Below are 19,469 nucleotides of genomic sequence, written 5' to 3'. Positions count from 1 at the left end.
GAAACCAAAAAACAAGCAACATGGAGAAAGATGGAACGAATTGCAACCTCTATGGATGACGAACCAAACGGTGGAGTGAGTGTAGGAATGAAATGAAGGCATAAATAAAATGATGAAGATGACTCAGCTGAAATCAGTGGGCTTATAAAAGACAAAAGCCTCTGAAGGATAGCACTAATGTACCCTCAACGATGGTGGCTATTAATCAGCCTCGCCGAACACAATGACGATCCTAAGTTGGAACTGCTGGGGGCTTGGGAACCAATGCACAGTGAAGGTGCTCTCTCACTTGGTGAGGGAAAAAACTCCCAAAATATTGTTTCTTTTGGAGACAAAAAGAACGGTGGAAGAAATGAGAAGTATTCAAGCAGAATTACCATATGATGCAATGCTAGCAGTCCCTTACCTAGGGAGAAAGGGGGGGTTTAGCGATGCTGTGGACAAAAGTAGAAGTGGATTTGCATATCCAAACTTATACCCAGAACCATATTGATGCTCTTATACTCGCCAACTTGATGAAGCCATGGAGAATTACCGATTTCTATGGTAGATTGGAGGAACATCTCAGGCATGAGACTTAGGGTTTATTAAGGCACTTGCAGACTAAACACTCCTATCCATGGGTGTGTATAGGGGACTATAATGAAATTTTGGTCTCGGAGGAGAAGTAAGGCAGACTATCGAAAGCCCAAAACCTTATGCAAGAGTTTAGAAGTGTGTTGCTACATTGTGGATTGATTGACTTAGGGTTCATGGGAAACCGATTTACATGGAATAATGATCGTGGGGGTGATGCATATGTACAACAAAGGCTGGTAGAATGGAGAGAATTATTCCCTAGAGCACAGGTATGTCATCTTACAGCCTCATATTCGGACCACATACCCATTCTACTAACAATACAAGGTGACAACTACCAAGAATGAGAAGAGTGCCAAAGTGGTTTGAAGAGAAATGGGCAGCCCATCCAGAGTGTGAAACGGTTGTTATAGCAGTATGGACAAATGCGGTTTCCATGGGTAGTCCGATGTACAATCTCTTTGAAAAAAAAAAAATTGCTGAGGAGCATTGGTGGAGTGGGGCAGAAATACATTTGGGAACTAAAATGCATTTTTGGAAGAAAAGCATTTTCGGAGTTCCTTGTTTCAAATGCACCCATCAAAATCACCCGGACCGGATGGTATGTCTCCTTTCTTTTTCCAAAAATATTGGAATATTGTTGGTCCAGATGTGATAGAAGCTGTATTATCAGTACTCCACTCAGGTCACTGTTTATGGAAAATGAAGTTTACTCATATTGTTTTGATTCCAAAAAAAAAAAAAAAAAAAAAAGCACAATATATATTTGATTACTGCCCTATTAACTTGGAAAATGTGGTCTCTAGAATTGTATCAAAGGTTATTGTAAACTGGCTAAAAATTATTCTACCAAATGTGATATCTGATGCCCAAAGTGCTTTTATCCCTAACCAACTTATTACTGATAACACTACTGTAGTTTTTGAAGTTTTACACTAGATGCGAAATAAAAGGAGGGGAAAAAAGGGGCAGATGGCAGTAAAGCTTGATATCAGTAAAGCTTGATATCAGTAAAGCCTATGATCAAGTAGAATGGGCTTTCCTTGGAAAGGTGATGCTCAAACTGGGATTGGATGAAAAATGGGTACAGTTGGCCATGGAAAGAATATGCACAGCTACCTACTCAGTCCTCACAAATGGAGAGCCAAAACGTTTTGTCACCCCCACAAGGGGTATAAAACAAGGTGATCCGTTGTCTCCCTATCTATTCTTGTTGTGTGCTGAAGGCTTGTCCGCTATGATTAGAAAGGCAAAGGAAGCTAGAAATTTGCAAGGTGTTTTATCCGGCAATGGTGGGGTCTGCCTATCCCACCTTTTGTTTGCAGATGATAGTTTAATCTTTTGCCAAGCTACAATGGAGGAATGCCAACGATTATTAGCCATCTTAGAGCAATATGAGGCAGCTTTGGGGCAAGCTATAAACAGGCAGAAAACAACCTTGTTCTTTAGTATAAATACAAGAATAGATGTAAAGCAACACATACGGAATATGATGGGGGCCAGAATAATGGAGGATTGTGAAAAGTACCTTGGGTTACCAATGGCTAGCGGAAAGTCTAAAGTGAATACCTTCAAAGACCTACAAGAAAAGATCACAAGGAGGGTGATGGGATGGAAAGAAAAATTGATTTCGAAGGTAGGAAGGGAAATCCTAATTAAGACCGTGGCGCAAGCAATACCAACATACTCCATGTGCATTTTTAAAATTCCAAAGACCTTGTGTGATACTATAAACTCCACCATGGCCAAATATTGGTGGGGACAAACAGAGAAGGAGAAGAAGATACATTGGATAAATTGGAAAAAATTATGCTCGCCAAAAGCAAAAGGGGGTATGGGCTTTAGAGACATCCAAGCCTTCAACTTGGCATTGCTAGCAAAACAGGTGTGGCGATTGATACATAACACTCACTCCTAGGGGTGTGCGCAATTCGGTAGGGGCGGTTTTTTTCCAAATTTATTACCGAACCGATAGAGAAAGGTTTTTTTATAATTGGAACCGATGCACACCGCCTAAGGTTGGTTTTCCGATCTATAGCGGTGCAGTTTTTTGCAGTCGGTTTGGTCGATTTGAAATATTAAAAAAAAAAACTGTTTTTTTTTAATAATAAAAAATTGGGCTTTCAAGCCCAATATCAATATATCAACCTATTCAAGATTTCAAGTAAATACAAAGAGTTTTTTTATTTAGCAAGCCATCTGTGCAAAAAATCTGTGTAAAACCTGTGTAAAAAATCTGTTCACATAAAATCTGTTCAACATAAAAAAATTAAAAAAAAAAAAAAATTGTTCAACAAATTTGTTCACATAAAAAAAACTGTTCAACAAAAAAAAAATATGTTCACATAAAAATATCTATTCACCCAAATAGTAATGATCCAAACTATCCAAATTTTTTCATTTCATTCACCATGTAAAAATATTTTGAAATTGCCTCAATAAGAGTTCAACTCCCAAAATACTATCATGTAGCATATAATAATATCATTAGTGTCACTGTGTGTGTCAGTGTCAATAACAATAAACGTTAATGTATCCACTTAATAACATATTACAGAACCATTTGTCACTGTCCAGTCACTCCCTCTTCATTTCCCAACTTGTTCGTTTATGGAGGCTGAATTAGGACACAATCCTTCATCTGTCTGCCGTAGCCTACTAGCTGCAAGAGACATTATAAGGGCAGGGGCACAATGGAAGTTAGGGGATGCAGTGGCGATGCCACGTTGAGGGCAGGGTGTTCCCAAGAACACCCTGACCTGAAAATAATTTTTTTTTATATATAATAATTTAATTTTTTTTTATTTGTTTATCTTTAAAAGAAAATAGGAACACCCTTAACCAAAATCAAGATCACCCTTAAATAAATAAATAAAAAAAAATTATCTGTTCTACTTTCAAGCAAAAAAAAAGAAAAAGAAAGTAACAGAGCAAGCCCACTACCCAAAGCCCAACATCAATCCTAAACAACAAATGAGAAAGCAAACCCAATCTAAAGAAAAAAAAAACAACATATGGCAAGCCCAACAGATGATAGCAAACCCATGGGCCACGAATTCTCCAAAAAAAAAAAAAACCAAAACCCAACCTAAAGACAGATGGTAGCAAACCTAACCCACGGATGGCAGCAAAAACTAAAATTAGAAACGGAGAAACAGAGCTCATCGCCTTCGCCTCCGCCTCAAACTCGAGCAACATCGTTCATCGCCAATCGGATCAGAGATCAGTCATCGCCTCGGCCTCACCAGTCGGATCGGAGATCGGAATAGCACAGATCAGATCAGAGATTCCTTCCTCACCTTGTCGCCTCGACGTGCTGCCCAGCCCGACGGCGCCGTCCCTCAGCCTTAGCCTCCCTGCTCCCTCAACCTTAAGGTATTTCATCTTTACTTTACACTTTTCTTCTCTCTGACTCTCTCTTTTTCTCTAATGGGTTTTCTCTCTACTCTCTTACTTCTCTCTGTCTCTTTCTCTCATTTGAAGAGTGAAATTATGAAAGTGGAGTGAGAGTCACTCTCTTTAAGACTAGATTGGCTGATTCTCTCTCTTTTCTTTTTTTTTCTTTTTTTTTTGGGTGAAATTGCTTAGCGTTATTTTATTTTATTTTTTTGATACGGGCTTGCTTAGCTTTATTGAACTGTAACTGCTTAGCTTTACTGTAACTTTATTAATATTTATGATTGGCTGATTCTTTTCTTTTTCTTTTTTTTAGCTTTACTGTAACTTTATTAATATTTATGATTGGCTGATTCTTTTTCTTTTTTTTTAGCTTTACTGTAACTTTATTAATATTTGTGATTGCTTGATTCTCTTTTTTGTCTTTTAGTGTATTGTTTATTGTGATCGGTGATTGTAAATTTCTGATTGGCTCTTATGATTGGGGCTTGTCTGTTGAGTGGGGAGAGGGGTGAATGGGGTGTGTGCTAATAGTTAGTAAAGAAAAATAATGAAGCAACTAATAAACAATAATTAATAATTTAATTAATCAATACATTATAAAAGATAAACAAATTAAATTATGTTAGGCTAAACAAAAATTAATAATTTTATAATTAATGAAACAACAATATAACAAATTATAGTTTATAAAAGACAAACAAATTAATGAAACAACTAAACAACAATAATTAATAATTTTATTAATATTTCAAATGAACTTATAGTTTATTGTATAGGTAACTTTGTTCATTTCTTTTATTTTCATTTTTTTTTTTTTCCTTTTGAGGTTTTTCAGTGTACAGAATGCAAATTTGTTTGGATTTTAAGAACTATTTTTTTTTTTAAGCACAAACTTCATGCCGGCCAAATCTTGAATTTCGGCCGGTTTCCCAAAACACCTGAAATAGACTGGAATGACCCGAAATTTTTTCAAAGTAGAATAGGAACACTCTAGACAAAATTCCTAGAGTCGCCACTGACAGGATGGCAGAAGAATTAAAGTGGCAGTTGATAAATGGCTGACACACAAACCAGTATTCATTGGGGAAGACCAGACCACTATGCTAGTCAATGAGCTCATTGATGAAGACACGAGCAAGTGAAACAAACAAAAGGTCCATGACTTATTTGCACCCAGCACCCGGATTGAGACCTTGGCCATACTGCTGAATGTTGAAGTGGGCCGTGTGTGCTTGAATTGCCACAAGCCCACGTCCACCTAAGTCGGTCACTATTGACCAAATTTAACTAGGAATAGCAATTCCTAAATAGTCGACTTTGACATAAATATATATATATATATATATATATATATTATGTTTGAGATTAAGTGTAGCCGTGAGATTAGAGAGAAATTCCAATTAACCTAGTGAGCAGCCACATGAGAGAAAATAGAGAAAAAGAGAGGCAGCCAGCTTCTATTCTTATTTTTCTGTGAGAGAGTGCTAGGGTGTAATTGGGATTTTGGTTTAATTCTCTACAACTGGTATCAGAGCTTAGGGTTAGGTTTGAGTGGGAGCAATGGTAGAGGAAGCAGGAAAGGCGTCTGGAATAGAAAAGTTTGACAGCACAAACTTTGCGTATTGGAGGATGCAGATTGAAGATTATCTCTATGGGAGGAAATTGCATCTGGCTCTTTCGGGGACAAAACCTGAGGCTATGAAGGCTGAGGAATGGGCTCTTCTTGACAAACAGGTACTAGGAGTTATCAGGTTAACTATGTCTAGGTCTGTTGCACACAATGTTGTAAAGGAGAAGACCACAGCAGATCTGATGAAGGCTTTGTCTGGTATGTATGAAAAGCCGTCAACAAACAATAAGGTGCACTTGATGAAGAAACTGTTCAATCTGAAGATGGCAGAGAATGCATCAATAGCACAACATCTGAATGAATTTAATACTATCACAAATCAATTGTTGTCTGTAGAAATTGATTTTGATGATGAGATTCGTGCTCTGATCGTCTTGGCTTCTTTGCCAAACAGTTGGGAGGCAATGAGGATGGCAGTAAGCAATTCTATAGGAAAAGAAAAGCTCAAGTACAATGATATATGAGATTTAATTCTGGCCGAGGGGATTCGCCGAAGAGATGCAGGCGAAACCTCAGGATCTAGTTCTGCTCCAAACCTTGAGACAAGAGGCAGAGGTAATGACAGAAATTCAAACCAGGGCAGATCAAAATCCAAAAATTCTAATCGGAACAGAAGTAAATCTAGATCAGGCCAACAAATACAATACTAGAACTGTGGGAAAACAGGTCACTTTAGGAATCAATGCAAAAGTCCTAAGAAGAAGAATGGAGATGATTCTGCTAATGCTGTAACAGAAGAGGTACAGGATGCATTACTTCTTGCAGTAGACAGTCCACTTGATGATTGTGTTTTGGATTCAGGAGTTTCGTTTCATACCACTCCACACCGAGAAATCATACAGAATTATGTTGCAGGTGATTTTGGTAAGGTGTATTTGGCTGATGGTTCAGCCTTGGATGTTGTAGGTATGGGAGACGTCCGAATATTGTTGCCCAATGGATCTGTTTGGTTACTGGAGAAGGTTCGACATATTCCAGACCTAAGGAGAAATCTGATTTCTGTTGGACAACTTGATGATGAAGGGCATGCAATTCTATTTGTTGGTGGTACTTGGAAGGTTACAAAGGGAGCTAGGGTATTAGCTCGTGGAAAGAAAATTGGTACTTTGTACATGACCTCAAGTCCAAGAGACACAATTGCAGTTGTTGATGCAAGTATTGATACAAGCCTATGGCACCGTAGACTTGATCACATGAGTGAGAAAGGGATAAAGATGCTGCTGTCAAAAGGAAAACTACCAGAATTGAAGTCCATTGATTTTGACATGTGTGAAAGTTGCATCTTAGGAAAGTAGAAAAATGTGAGCTTCTTGAAAATTGGTAGGACACCGAAGGCTGAAAAATTGGAGTTAGTACACATTGATTTGTGAGGGCCTTCTCCGATTGCATCCCTTAGAGGTTCAAGGTACTACATCACTTTCATTGATGACTCAAGCTGAAAGGTATGAGTTTATTTTCTGAAAAATAAATCTGATGTATTTGAAACCTTTAAGAAGTGGAAGGCCATGGTTGAGACAGAAACAGGTTTGAAAGTAAAATGTTTGAGGTCAGATAATGGAGGAGAGTAGATAGATGGAGGGTTCAGTGAGTATTGTGCTGCACAGGGAATTAGGATGGAGAAGACCATTCCTGGGACACCACAGCAGAATGGTGTGGCTGAGCGCATGAACAACTCTCAATGAGCGTGCTAAGAGTATGAGGTTGCATGCTGGACTACCAAAAACTTTTTGGGCTGATACTGTTAGCACTGCAGCTTATCTGATAAACCGAGGACCTTCAGTTCCCATGGAGTTCAGACTTCCTGAGGAGGTTTGGAGCGGTAAAGAGGTAAAGTTTTCACACTTAAAAGTTTTTTGTTGTGTTTCTTATGTTCATATTGATTCTGATGCTCGTAGTAAACTTGATGCAAAGTCTAAAATATGTTTTTTCATTGGCTATGGTGATGAGAAATTTGGCTATAGGTTTTGGGATGAACAAAATAGGAAAATCATCAGAAGTAGAAATGTGATATTTAATGAACAGGTTATGTACAAGGACAGGTCAACTGTAGTGTCAGATGTGACAGAGATAGATCAAAAGAAATCTGAGTTTGTCAACTTAGATGAATTGACTGAAAGTACTGTCCAGAAAAGGGTGAAGAAGATAAGGAGAATGTAAATTCACAGGTAGATCTGAGTACACCTATAGTTGAAGTCCGCAGATCTTCCAGGAACATTAGACCTCCACAGCGTTATTCACCTACTCTAAATTATCTCCTGTTGACTGATGGTGATGAGTCAAAGTGTTATGATGAAGCCTTGCAAGATGAGAATTCAAGCAAGTGGGAGTTAGCCATGAAGGATGAGATGAATTCCTTGTTGGGGAATCAAACATGGGAACTGACTAAATTGCCAGTAGGAAAGAAGGCTTTGCACAACAAGTGGGTATACAGAATAAAGAATGAACATGATGGTAGCAAACGTTACAAGGCCAGATTAGTTGTTAAAGGATTCCAGCAGAAGGAAGGTATTGACTACACAGAGATATTTTCTCCAATTGTGAAGATGTCAACAATCAGACTAGTACTGTGATGGTGGCTGCAGAAAACTTACATCTTGAGCAGTTAGATGTGAAGACAGCATTCCTTCATGGTGACTTGGAGGAAGACCTTTACATGATTCAGCCAGAAGGGTTCATTGCTCAAGGACAAGAGAATCTAGTCTGCAAACTGAGAAAGAGCTTGTATGGCCTAAAACAAGCTCCTAGACAGTGGTATAAGAAATTTGACAGTTTTATGCATAAAATTGGGTTCAAGAGATGTGAAGCTGATCACTGTTGCTATGTTAAGTCTTTTGACAATTCTTACATTATATTACTGTTATATGTGGATGATATGCTTATTGCAGGGTCTAGCATTGAGGAGATTAATAATCTGAAGAAGCAATTGTCCAAACAGTTTGCAATGAAGGATTTGGGAGCTGCAAAGCAAATCCTTAGTATGAGAATCATTAGAGACAAGGCTAATGGTACATTGAAGTTTTCGCAGTCAGAGTATGTGAAGAAAGTTCTCAGCAGGTTCAACATGAATGAAGCTAAACCAGTGAGTACACCCTTGGGTAGTCATTTCAAACTAAGTAAAGAACAATCACCGAAAACAGAAGAAGAAAAGGACCATATGAGCAAGGTGCCCTATGCCTCAGCTATTGGCAGCTTGATGTATGCTATGGTGTGTACAAGGCCAGACATTGCACATGCAGTGGAAGTTGTGAGCAGATTCATGAGTAGGCCTGGAAAGCAGCATTGAGAGGCAGTCAAGTGGATTCTGAAATATCTGAAGGGTTCATCAGATACATATCTTTGCTTCACATATGCAAGTTTGAAATTGCAGGGTTATGTAGATGTTGATTTTGCTGGTGATATTGATAGTAGAAAGAGTACTACAGGGTTTGTTTTCACTCTGGGTGGTACAGCTATATCATGGGCTTCAAAGCTACAGAAGATTGTTACTTTGTCTACTATAGAAGCTGAGTATGTTGCAGCAACTGAAGCTGGAAATGAGATGATTTGGTTACATGGTTTCTTAGATGAATTGGGTAAGAAGTAGGAGATGGGCATTCTACACAGTGACAGTCAGAGTGCAATCTTTCTTGCCAAAAATTCGGCTTTTCATTCAAAGTCGAAGCACATACAGACAAAATATCACTTTATTCGTTATCTTGTTGAAGATAAGTTGGTAATACTTGAGAAGATTTGTGGATCTAAGAACCCGGCAGACGTGTTGACTAAGGGTGTCACTATTGAGAAGTTGAAGCTGTGCGCAGTTTCAATTGGTCTTCTAGCTTGAGGACAGGAGGATGAGTTGCAGGGATGAGGGATTGTGTTATGGAGGATTGTGGCTAATGTTTGCAGCTTGTGAGCCCTTAAGGGCTAAGGTGGAGCTGATGGAGGAGTTTGCTCGTGTAACTTGATCAATTCAAGCCAAGGTGGAGATTTGTTGAAGTGGGCCGTGTGTGTGGCTTGAATTGCCACAAGCCCACGTCCACCTAAGTCGGTCACTATTGACCGAATTTAACTAGGAATAGCAATTCCTAAACAACTGACTTTGACATAAATATATATATATATATATATATATATTTATATATATTTATTATGTTTGAGATTAAGTGTAGCAGTGAGATTAGAGAGAAATTTCAATTAACCTAGTGAGCAGCCGCATGAGAGAAAATAGAGAAAAAGAGAGGCAGCCAGCTTCTATTCTTATTTTTCTGTGAGAGAGTGCTAGGGTGTAATTGAGATTTGGGTTTCTTGAGAGTGTTCTTGTGCACTATTGTATTTTCCATGATAATAGTAAAATCTCTGCAACTCCGTGGACGTAGGCAAATTGCCGAACCACGTAAATATTGTCTTGTGCGTATGATTATTTTCTTTGGCGTGTGTTTTCTCTATTTGTTTTGTTTCTCACAAGTTGGGATTTTGGTTTAATTCCCTACACTGAATGCAACACACAGAAGGGATGAGCTAGTTTGGAAGGCGAACAAAGCAGGGAGGTTCTCAGTTAAAACGGCTTACCAAGTTGCTCTTCGCCTCATACAACAAGATGGTGCTGAACACTAGGGTGCTCGTATGGATGGTAAGGTGTGGAAGACAATTTGGGCTCTAAAGGTACCACCGAAGGTCAGGAATTTTATTTGGAGAGCGTTTTCAAACATTCTCCCCACTAAGGATAATCTGCAGAACAGAAGGGTTAAGGTGGACTCGAGATGCGACATCTGTTGTCAACAGCCTGAAACAAACTCTCACTTGCTATGGGAATGTCCTATGGCACGAAACGTGTGGGCAATATCGAAAGGAAGGGTGCAGAAATGTAGCAACCAGGTGCAGGATTTTTTTTCATTTATTTCGAACGCGGAAGGATGAGCTAACGACGAAGGAGCTTGAACAGTGGGCCACGACGTCATGGGCAATCTGGAATGCTAGGAATAAATACTACTTTGAGAAGGTTCAGATGCAGCCAAAGGACAATTATGGGTCACGCCAAGGGACTACTGGAGGACTACCAGCGTCTTGTAGCTTCCCAAACCACCTCCTGAGTTACACCAGAAGAGCCCTTGTATTTTTCTCTGTAAGTGTGGCTTCAGGTTACCTTCAGCGGTGTTGTCCATTACGTGGGGCTAGGGACATCCGGACATATATAATAGAATTGGGGTGTGGGTGTATGTGGTCACAAGGGCCAAAGAAAGTGTGGCTTCCATCTTTTATCTCAAAAGAAGAGAAACTTAATGTATATAAAAAAAAAAAGTGGACATTAATTTTTAGAGTTTGAATTCGATTTTAATGTCTAAAAAAAAAAAAAAAAAAAAAAAAAAAAAAAAAGAAAGGGTATTAATGTATATTTTTTAGAGTTTGAATTTTATATTATTTTATTAACGTGGACATTAATTTTTGTTTTGTCTTGTCTTTTTCCTAATCGTTTCTTGGCTGATCCTAACGTAGTAGTAGCGGGCAAGCGCTGAAAACTTCTTGGACGCGCAGACGCGTCACCTTTTATTGCACGCTGAAACGCACATTCCACGTCTTTCACTCGAAAGAGAGAGGAAGCAAGAGATTGAGGTGGGATTTGAATACACGTTTTGAGTTTTGCGTTTGTGTTTTATTTTTTATTTTTTTTTTAAGCTGCGTTTCAGTCTCGTGGGACTTCAGCAGTTACAGTTACTGTTTATTTCATGAACAGTAAACTTATATACTGTTCACATATCTCACAAATTACACTTTTAAATAATTTTTTCATTAAAAAGGGTCCCACAGTATTATTTACTTATTTAAAAATTATTTCGTTACAGTATTTTTAATTTCAATTTTTAGTTTCAGCAAAAATAAACTGTATCTAAATGGACCATAAATTTATTAGGTTGATAATATTTTTATAATAATTTTACAATAAAAATTAATGCTTCATTGATAATATTTTTTCAATAATTTCATAATAAATTTTGGGTGTTAAATTGCTATTAGTTTTAATTTGAATTCATTACTAAATTACTTTTTTGCTTATAGTAACAATTTACCACCTTAAATTTATTGTAAAATTATTGTAAATATTTTTCTTATCCCTTGTTAGATTTCTACCTAAGTGACATAAGCATACCCTTATAACTCGGTGCATTACTTACTTTTCTTCTATGCTAAGATTTCAGGGATATTCTAGATGTACTATTTGTTTATCCACTTAGAACTCACATAATTATAACCTTGTAGCTCATGTGTATTACTTACTTTTCTTCTTGAGACGAATCAGGGTTCGATTATCCCCTTCCTCACGTTATAATGATAAAATTATTATTTTTAGTCATGTTAAAAGGTGCTCTTAGAATAATTGTTAATAAACTATAGTAGGAATGTTTTGACATGACTTTAATGGAAAATATAAAAAACTACCGACAATATTTATTATTTTATCATTCTTCTAAAAACAGTTTATAAACCATTGCCTTTAGGGCGTTGGTTAACATTTTCCTTTTTTTTTTTTTTTTAAGTAAAAAATGAAAAAAAAAAAAAAAAAAAAAAAAAAAAAAAAACATAAAGCTTGGTCCGGTGCTCTATTGCATTGGATTGATTATGATGTAGACACATAATCAATTTTGAACACATCTCAATTGTATTAAGCTCTTAAGCTAAACCCTTAAAAATTGTGACTTTTGGGTCAAAAAAGAAAACCACATCCCAAAAAAAAGAAAAAAAAAAACTTCAAAAGTAGTTATTTATTTTATACATCGATAGTAGGGCTAGGAGAATTTGAACTCAAAACCTACAAAAGTTAATAAACAAAAAACGTATTTTACCCAAACCAAGAAACATAATGATGTAATAGAAATAAACAATAGTACAACGTTGAGAAAAACATGATGCAATGTCTTTGGGAATCTTAGAATGAGCAGCCTGTAAATAAATTTTTTTGATATGTTAAGCTTAGTTGCCGTTCACCATTATACAGAGCATTATTAGACGATTTGATTTTGAAAAGTCATCTTAATATTGATTTAGGCCTTCAAATCAAAATAATGTCCAATTTTGATCAAGTTTGCTCCTTCCAAAAATGTTTTCTCTAAAAGTTGATATTCTCAAAGTTTAGAAAGAAAAAAAAAATTCAACTAGTATTAAATTGTATTTTATATAAAAAAAAATAGAGTAATATTACAGACACAAACTATTTTACAACATTTTTACAAACTACTGATATGATAAATTCTTACTAGTTTAATATAGGCTCATCACTAACATCATATTTTACTTATAATAACTATTTGGAAAATACCAAAACTACATCAACAATTTGTAAAAATGTTATAAAATAATTTATATTGGTAGCTGTGGGGTCCAATAATTGACGGGCCAGGCCCATTTGCTGATGAAGGGTCCAAAGGCCTAAGCCGAAAAAGGTCATGGCCAGAGTTCGAGAATAGTATGGCCCAATTGGCCCGGAGAAGCAGCCGAGGACAGTGCAGTCCTCGGCTGACCCAAGAACAAGGGCAGAAAGGTAAAGGGACGTGCTTGAAGGGAAATCTAAAATATCTAAGAAAAGCTTCCTTTGCCACATTCTCCATGCATATCTCTGCGCTTAACAGAGCCTTATCCATTAACTTTATCAACAACTCTCAACGACTTAGGTCTGGGACTGATGGGATAAGTATCAGTCTTGGAAAGGTCGACCCTACACGTGGACGAAGGAAATTGAATGCATGCTAGTATAAAAGAAAAATATGTAACCTAAAGAAAAGGCTCCAATCCCACGGGAAAAAGGGGGGGGGGGTTCCAGAGGTGAATACACCTGAACCATATATGAGCTCCTTAACAAAACCACCGCCGGGTAAACACGACTTAGCCTTTCGATCCCACTCTCTACAAATGATATTGTATGGGTCCATTTATGTGCGAACCCAACTCTATTGCGGGTTGACACAAAACATGTCCCTACAGTAGCATTACTCTAAAAAATATATATAAGCATAATTATTATCGCTCTGAAATTTTGATTTACTTTGGAGGAAAAAGTTTCTCATGCAAAAGAAATGTATTTTAAACTAGTAAAGAAAATTCAGTCCTTCAAAAATAGAATGGAGTTGGGAATTTCAATTTTATTTTAAGGAAAAATTATCTCACGTGGAATAAGCTAGAAAATGACTCCAATTAGATTGGAAAAGATTTTGTCCTTATTAGTAAAAACAAAGATAGACTTTGAGCCTTATCCAAAAAAAAAGAAAAAAGAAAAAAGATAGACTTTGAGCAATTCCTATAAAAAAAAAAAAAAAACTTTGAACCAGTCATGGTTGGTTTCTTTAAAGTTAGGTCACTATCAATAAATTCCATTTACTTTCAATATGATTATTATTATCTGTATATATTAAGAGGATTCAGAAAGTTAGTTATTGTTTTTTTTCCTGTAAAAAATACATCTAAATTAATTAACCAACAACTTAAAAATGGGGTTAAAATAGTAAATTGACAAAAGAAAGTTAGTTATTGCCTTTTTTACTGTCAAAAATACCCCTACCTAAAATTTAAAAATGGGGTTATAATAGTAAATTGACAAAAATAATAAATTCCTACTTCTACGGTAAAACGCCTTCTTGCTTCTAATAAACTTCTACTTTTACGCTAATTTAAATTCTTACTTTTACTCTCTAACTCTCTACAAAATAGAATTACTCTTTTATTAGTTTTAAAACTCCTCCTATCTACAAAACTCACCTCACGTATTTATTTATTTATTTTTTTTTGTGTGATTAGAAAAAGTAGAAATATCAAATTATAATAAATGCAAGCGCGCGTGTGCTCCGAGGCGAGTTATTATTATTATTTGTGTTTGAGTTATGTAAATACAACCTTTTTCACACATTTTTACAGTGTTAAGTTGTTTCATGATTTTCACATGAACTCACGACAAACCATTTTATTGTGACCATGCCAATTCAACAATTAATGAAATTATTTTGTAAAATACGTTGTAAACTTGCGGTTTTGAATTTTTAATGGATTTATTTTATTTTATTTTATTTTATTTTGTTGATTGGGTAAAACTAAAAGTACCTTTATAAAGTCGTACACCTTTATAAACTAGGTCCAATTACCGCATTCAAGGCGACGCGTAATAGTTTATTATATATATAAAGAAAAGACCTCAAAGAAGGGGAGGTCAATCAGACCCTGCATCTCAGGCTCCAACATCCAACTTTGTTCGTTCTTAAAACTCTTCGAGTTCTCACCATCCCATGTCGAATTTTGGTATTCAAGGCCAACTTCTTGAGGTCACTGGTAATAACACTCACTATTTTCCCTTCAATTTTGTGCCTTTTTATTTCTGTTGTTAACTAACAATGTTAACAACAACAAACTCAATCCCTTGTCCATGTCTTTTGTGTTCAATCTCGTTTTTGGTTTGGTACAGTCGTTGGGTGCAACAAATTGAAAGACACCGAGTGGATTTCACGGCAAGACCCGTACGTGTGCCTAGAATATGGTAGCACCAAGTTCCGCACCAGAACTTGTACTGGTACGTTCCCAATTGACCCATTCTCTCTCTATGTCAAACTCAAATCTGAATATCAAGTTTTACCCCTTTAATTTCTCTTTATATTTTTGAGGCTTCTATAGATTTATAGTGAGTTATGTTGATTTTTGTGTGTAGATGGACATAAGACTCCGGTATTCCAAGAGAAGTTTGTGTTTTCGTTAATTGAAGGCCTTAGAGAAATAAATGTTGCAGTTTGGAATAGCAATACCCTTACAGTAGACGATTTCATCGGCAGCGGAAAGTAATTACATTGTCTTATGTTTTTGTTTTTTGAATTGATTTTGTGTGCTTTTTAGACCCTTTTGGATCAATTTTGTTAATGGGGTGTTTTTTTTTTTTTTTGATAGGGTTCAATTGGTGAAGGTTCTTTCACAGGGTTTCGACGACACCACTTGGCCTCTGCAGACTAAAACTGGGAGGTGAGTGCTATAAATTACTAACCCTTTTAAGTTTATAATCTGTGTCTAAAATTTAAGTGGATGGAGGGGTTTAAGTTTGCTCAAATTAACAGAATCTTCACATGTTCTTGTAGTGGAAAGACTTTGATAGTTTTATTGAGTTAATTCACAGCCCTGATATATTACTAAGTTTGGATTATATAGTAACACAATCAAATTAAATTCATTGCTACCCGTAGAATACTGTGTGTAGAAGTTGTTACAATGCTCAAATTTTAACTTAATTTTTGTTTTCCTAGTTGGTTTCATGTTTCCAAATGCATTCTGTGTTTATTATATTGAATCCAATTTTTAATGTATTTATTTAGCTAAGAAAACCCAGTCCCACTCTTCCTCTCTAGACCTTATTGCCTGAACTTAATGCCCTTGGACAGTTATGTGTTAGAATTAACATGCTGTATGCACAATGCCGAAAAATTTAATATTGTTGAGAAAACTCCTAACTCTCTCTAGTTCATCTCTCGATTAATGTTTAATGGAAGGAGGCTGGTTTTATCGGCGTCATGCGTGGATAGATTACTGCGCTGACAGCCTGACAAAAAAGAGCCAAATTCTTCTTCTGGAGAAGGGCAGGGTTCTTGTAAACTAAGTAGTTTTTAAAGCATTAGTTTGCACCATTGGCCTATTGCTTTTGTGTTCTGGAATCATGAGAAAGAATAGTTGACGCATTTCAATAGATTCTAATAGTTGTTCAAATGGGGTCTGGGACCATGACTTCCTAAGTTTCTTTGTGATGTTGAAAGACTGCAAATTCAGCAGCATTTTAGGAGCACAGAGAGCATGTTAGTCTTGTTAGATTATGTAAGCACCTTTCAGATTACTGGTGAACAATGGACTGCCTATACAAATGAATTGCCTCCCAGTGGTTTTTTTTTGGGTGGTGGGGCAGCTTTTGTGGATAAATATGTGCATTTCATTGAGTGTAGTCATAGGGGAGCTAGGTGCTTGCTTAGGTACTATAGTGAGGCAAGGTGCCTTTAGTGAGTCATTCACATTTAAAGCCTAGGCTAGCACTTGAGCACCTTGACAGATTTGAAGGCGCTTGAGACGTTATGAAATTTAGCTCCAAAAGAATTAAATAAATAAATAAGAAGAAAGAAGAAGAAGAAGGTAGTTTTGTACTTTAGCAAAAAAGGATAGTTCTACACTTTAATTCAAGTTAGTGAGGGTCTCTTTTCTCTGTTTCAAAGAAAATTTTTAATATAAGATCGTTGCTCATAGATTAATTAATAGAGCCTCCTACCCGTTTGAAAAATTCAAACTGTGCCTAACAAGCATGGAATCTATATTATTTGAGTTCATTACTTGTATAATAACAATATTTTAGAGTTCAGCGCCTCACTTCACTCTGGCAAGTGCCTTTTCACCTTTGACTATGTTTCATTTGATAGTGTTGCTATTCAAATTCCTGGACTATTAAGTAAATTACTCTGTCTTAGTTAGTACTAAATTATCTTGGATATGATGTTCCATATATTGTATTCAATGTATAGATACTTGTAATTCCTTATATGAGTTATCTGACAATTCAAGTTCTAGCTGTATTGAGTAGTCACAAATTCTTTTTAATTATGTATATATAAACTGTCTTTTTAAGAGTTATGGCAGAAATTGAATGAAGGAAAGAAGGTAGTTGATAATATTATAGGAGAGAAGGAGATTCCTTTACTTTTGTAGCTAGTATAATAAAGGCATCTTTCTTTAGGTTGAGTTATGGTTTGATCTTAAAACTGTATGATCTGTGTCCATTTGGGAATAAATTTTGCAAAATAAGATTTGGGCTGAAGAGGAATACATCATTTCTATCCCCAAAAGTCCTTCAAATACTTTTATATTATTTTCCCAAGTTAATAGCAGTCCCAGATCATGTCATGGATTAATTTATTTGTCTATCAAGGCTGGTTGTTATGGTATTAATGTATGTTTTTCTCCGTTGCAGATACGCAGGAGAAGTGCGACTAATAATGCATTATTCTAATGCCACTGTAAGTTACATTAAGCTACATTAGAGTACTTTGCATTTTTATTGAATAGCTTGGTCTTGTATTAATTCATTGCGGTTGTTTTTTATGGAGCTTAAGAATTGTATTGGACTATTGCAGAAACCTGCATCAAACTGTGCTCCGTCAGCACCACCATATGGAATGCCGCCTGTACCCCAAGCTCCTGTATACCCAACCAATTCAGCCTACCCAACCTCATCTCCCTACCCAAACAATTCAGCCTACCCTACCTCATCTCCCTACCCAACCAATTCAGCCTATCCAACCTCATCTCCCTACCCAACCAGTTCAGCCTACCCAACCTCATCTCCCTATTCTTCATACCCACCTAATTCAGCAGGTTATCCACCATCCCTATACTCGGCACCACCGCCATCTACCTATCCTCCCCCACCATACCCACCAACATCAGCTTATCCTCCACCTCCATATCCACCGCCTCCACAAGCTTCACCGTATTATCCTCCAGGTAAACCTTTTTTCCAGGGGCATGCTTCCTGCTCTGCTACTATTTAACTCATCACTTGTACTAAATTTCCCTCTGTTTTTCAATCAGGTCCTTATTCTGGAGCATATCCTCCACCACGATACTAAGAATGGCTTGACTGTGCATTTGGAATTGAAAGGAGTGAAGATTGAACATATTTAGTTTATGCTGGTTGCGGGTGGTTGACACTTAAGGTCATTTTTTTGTAGTTAACAAGAATTTTAAATGTTTCATGAGATTTTAATTTAAAAATCTCCTTCTCTGTTCCTTTTTTATTTTCTTTGTATTTGATCTTTTGTAAGAAGTTACAACTTACAAGATTGGATAATCAGATGCTAGGATCTTATGTCCAAAAGGCTAACCAACAGGATATGATAGGTCTTAACAATGGCTATAAGCCTATAACACAGTTCATTTATGACTAAAATTTATTTTTATCATCAGGCAGCTTATGCAGCACAAGAAATTACTCTTTATTTTATGAATAGATTAAGTTGTGGGAAAAGTTAATGGATACCCCTAAAGGCATTAATTTAGAAAATATTTTTTAAAACTTGTTATATAATATATATATATATATATATATTTTAATGACTTTTTATATTTTCTATAAAAGTGATATCAAATTTTTTTTAAAGTAGTTTATTAACAATTTTCGTGAGGATGTCATTAACAGGACCTTTAATTTATAATAGAATCAAACGAAGAAAAGACAGCAATACGTATATCATTTTCATGGAATACCTTATGCAGCTTGCATTCCCGCCATCTATAAATAAACAAAGCTATTGCACATGTAGTCAGTCTTGATTTGAATTTCTAAAATACAGCCTAGAGCTAGTCTCTTCCAAGAGTATTATCTTGAAGGGTTATGTTTTCCCTTTTGCATTCTTTAAGCAAGTCAACCCCATTCCTCAACACCAAAGCCTCTTGCCTAAACCACATCAAAAACAACGGGAGAACCTGGTGCTAGACGCCATTTCCTTAACCCATCTGTAGCTGAATTACATACCCTTCTAACCCAACTCAAATTACAACAAGAAAACTGGTTCTTAAGACTTGATATCCTCCTAGAAAATGAGATGTCCCAACCTGCCTCATTACATTCTGCTGGAACTCCCCTCCATACTGCCTTGTTATCACCTTCAACAATTAAATTACCTATTCCTATTTCACAAGCCTTCGCGAAAGGCCGCTTAATTGTCAAAGATTCAATAAGGTCTGATAAGCTAATAATTCTTTTATGCATCTGATATATGTAACTTTTTTTTATTATTTCTTTTCACAGCGTGTGGATCCCATACAATTATAGGGTTCACATTGTGAGAGGGTATTATATACATGGAATACCTTATTTTGTTAA

General features: G+C 36.3%; 1 protein-coding gene across 2 annotated transcripts; it reads left to right on the top strand.

Moving 5' to 3' along the window:
• The first annotated feature begins 14,731 nt into the window (after window positions 1–14,731).
• LOC126706071 (leucine-rich repeat extensin-like protein 1) lies at window positions 14,732–18,546 on the top strand. Of its 2 annotated transcripts, XM_050405333.1 has the most exons (8): window positions 14,732–14,899; window positions 15,033–15,137; window positions 15,273–15,399; window positions 15,506–15,577; window positions 17,556–17,601; window positions 17,719–17,885; window positions 17,922–18,088; window positions 18,176–18,546. In XM_050405333.1, the coding sequence occupies exons 1-8, from the start codon at window positions 14,857–14,859 to the stop codon at window positions 18,211–18,213; spliced, it is 765 nt and encodes a 254-aa protein (XP_050261290.1). In that variant the 5' UTR covers window positions 14,732–14,856; the 3' UTR covers window positions 18,214–18,546. The 2 variants fall into 2 exon arrangements, with proteins under 2 accessions (XP_050261290.1, XP_050261289.1); XM_050405332.1 differs by having other exon boundaries at window positions 17,719–18,088.
• Window positions 18,547–19,469: the final 923 nt, after the last annotated feature.

This window comes from Quercus robur, chromosome 11 (assembly GCF_932294415.1).
Source record: "Quercus robur chromosome 11, dhQueRobu3.1, whole genome shotgun sequence".
Lineage (NCBI taxonomy): Eukaryota > Viridiplantae > Streptophyta > Magnoliopsida > Fagales > Fagaceae > Quercus > Quercus robur.
The sequence above is the reverse complement of the archived record's forward strand: the minus strand, read 5'-3'. Positions and strand labels throughout refer to the sequence as shown.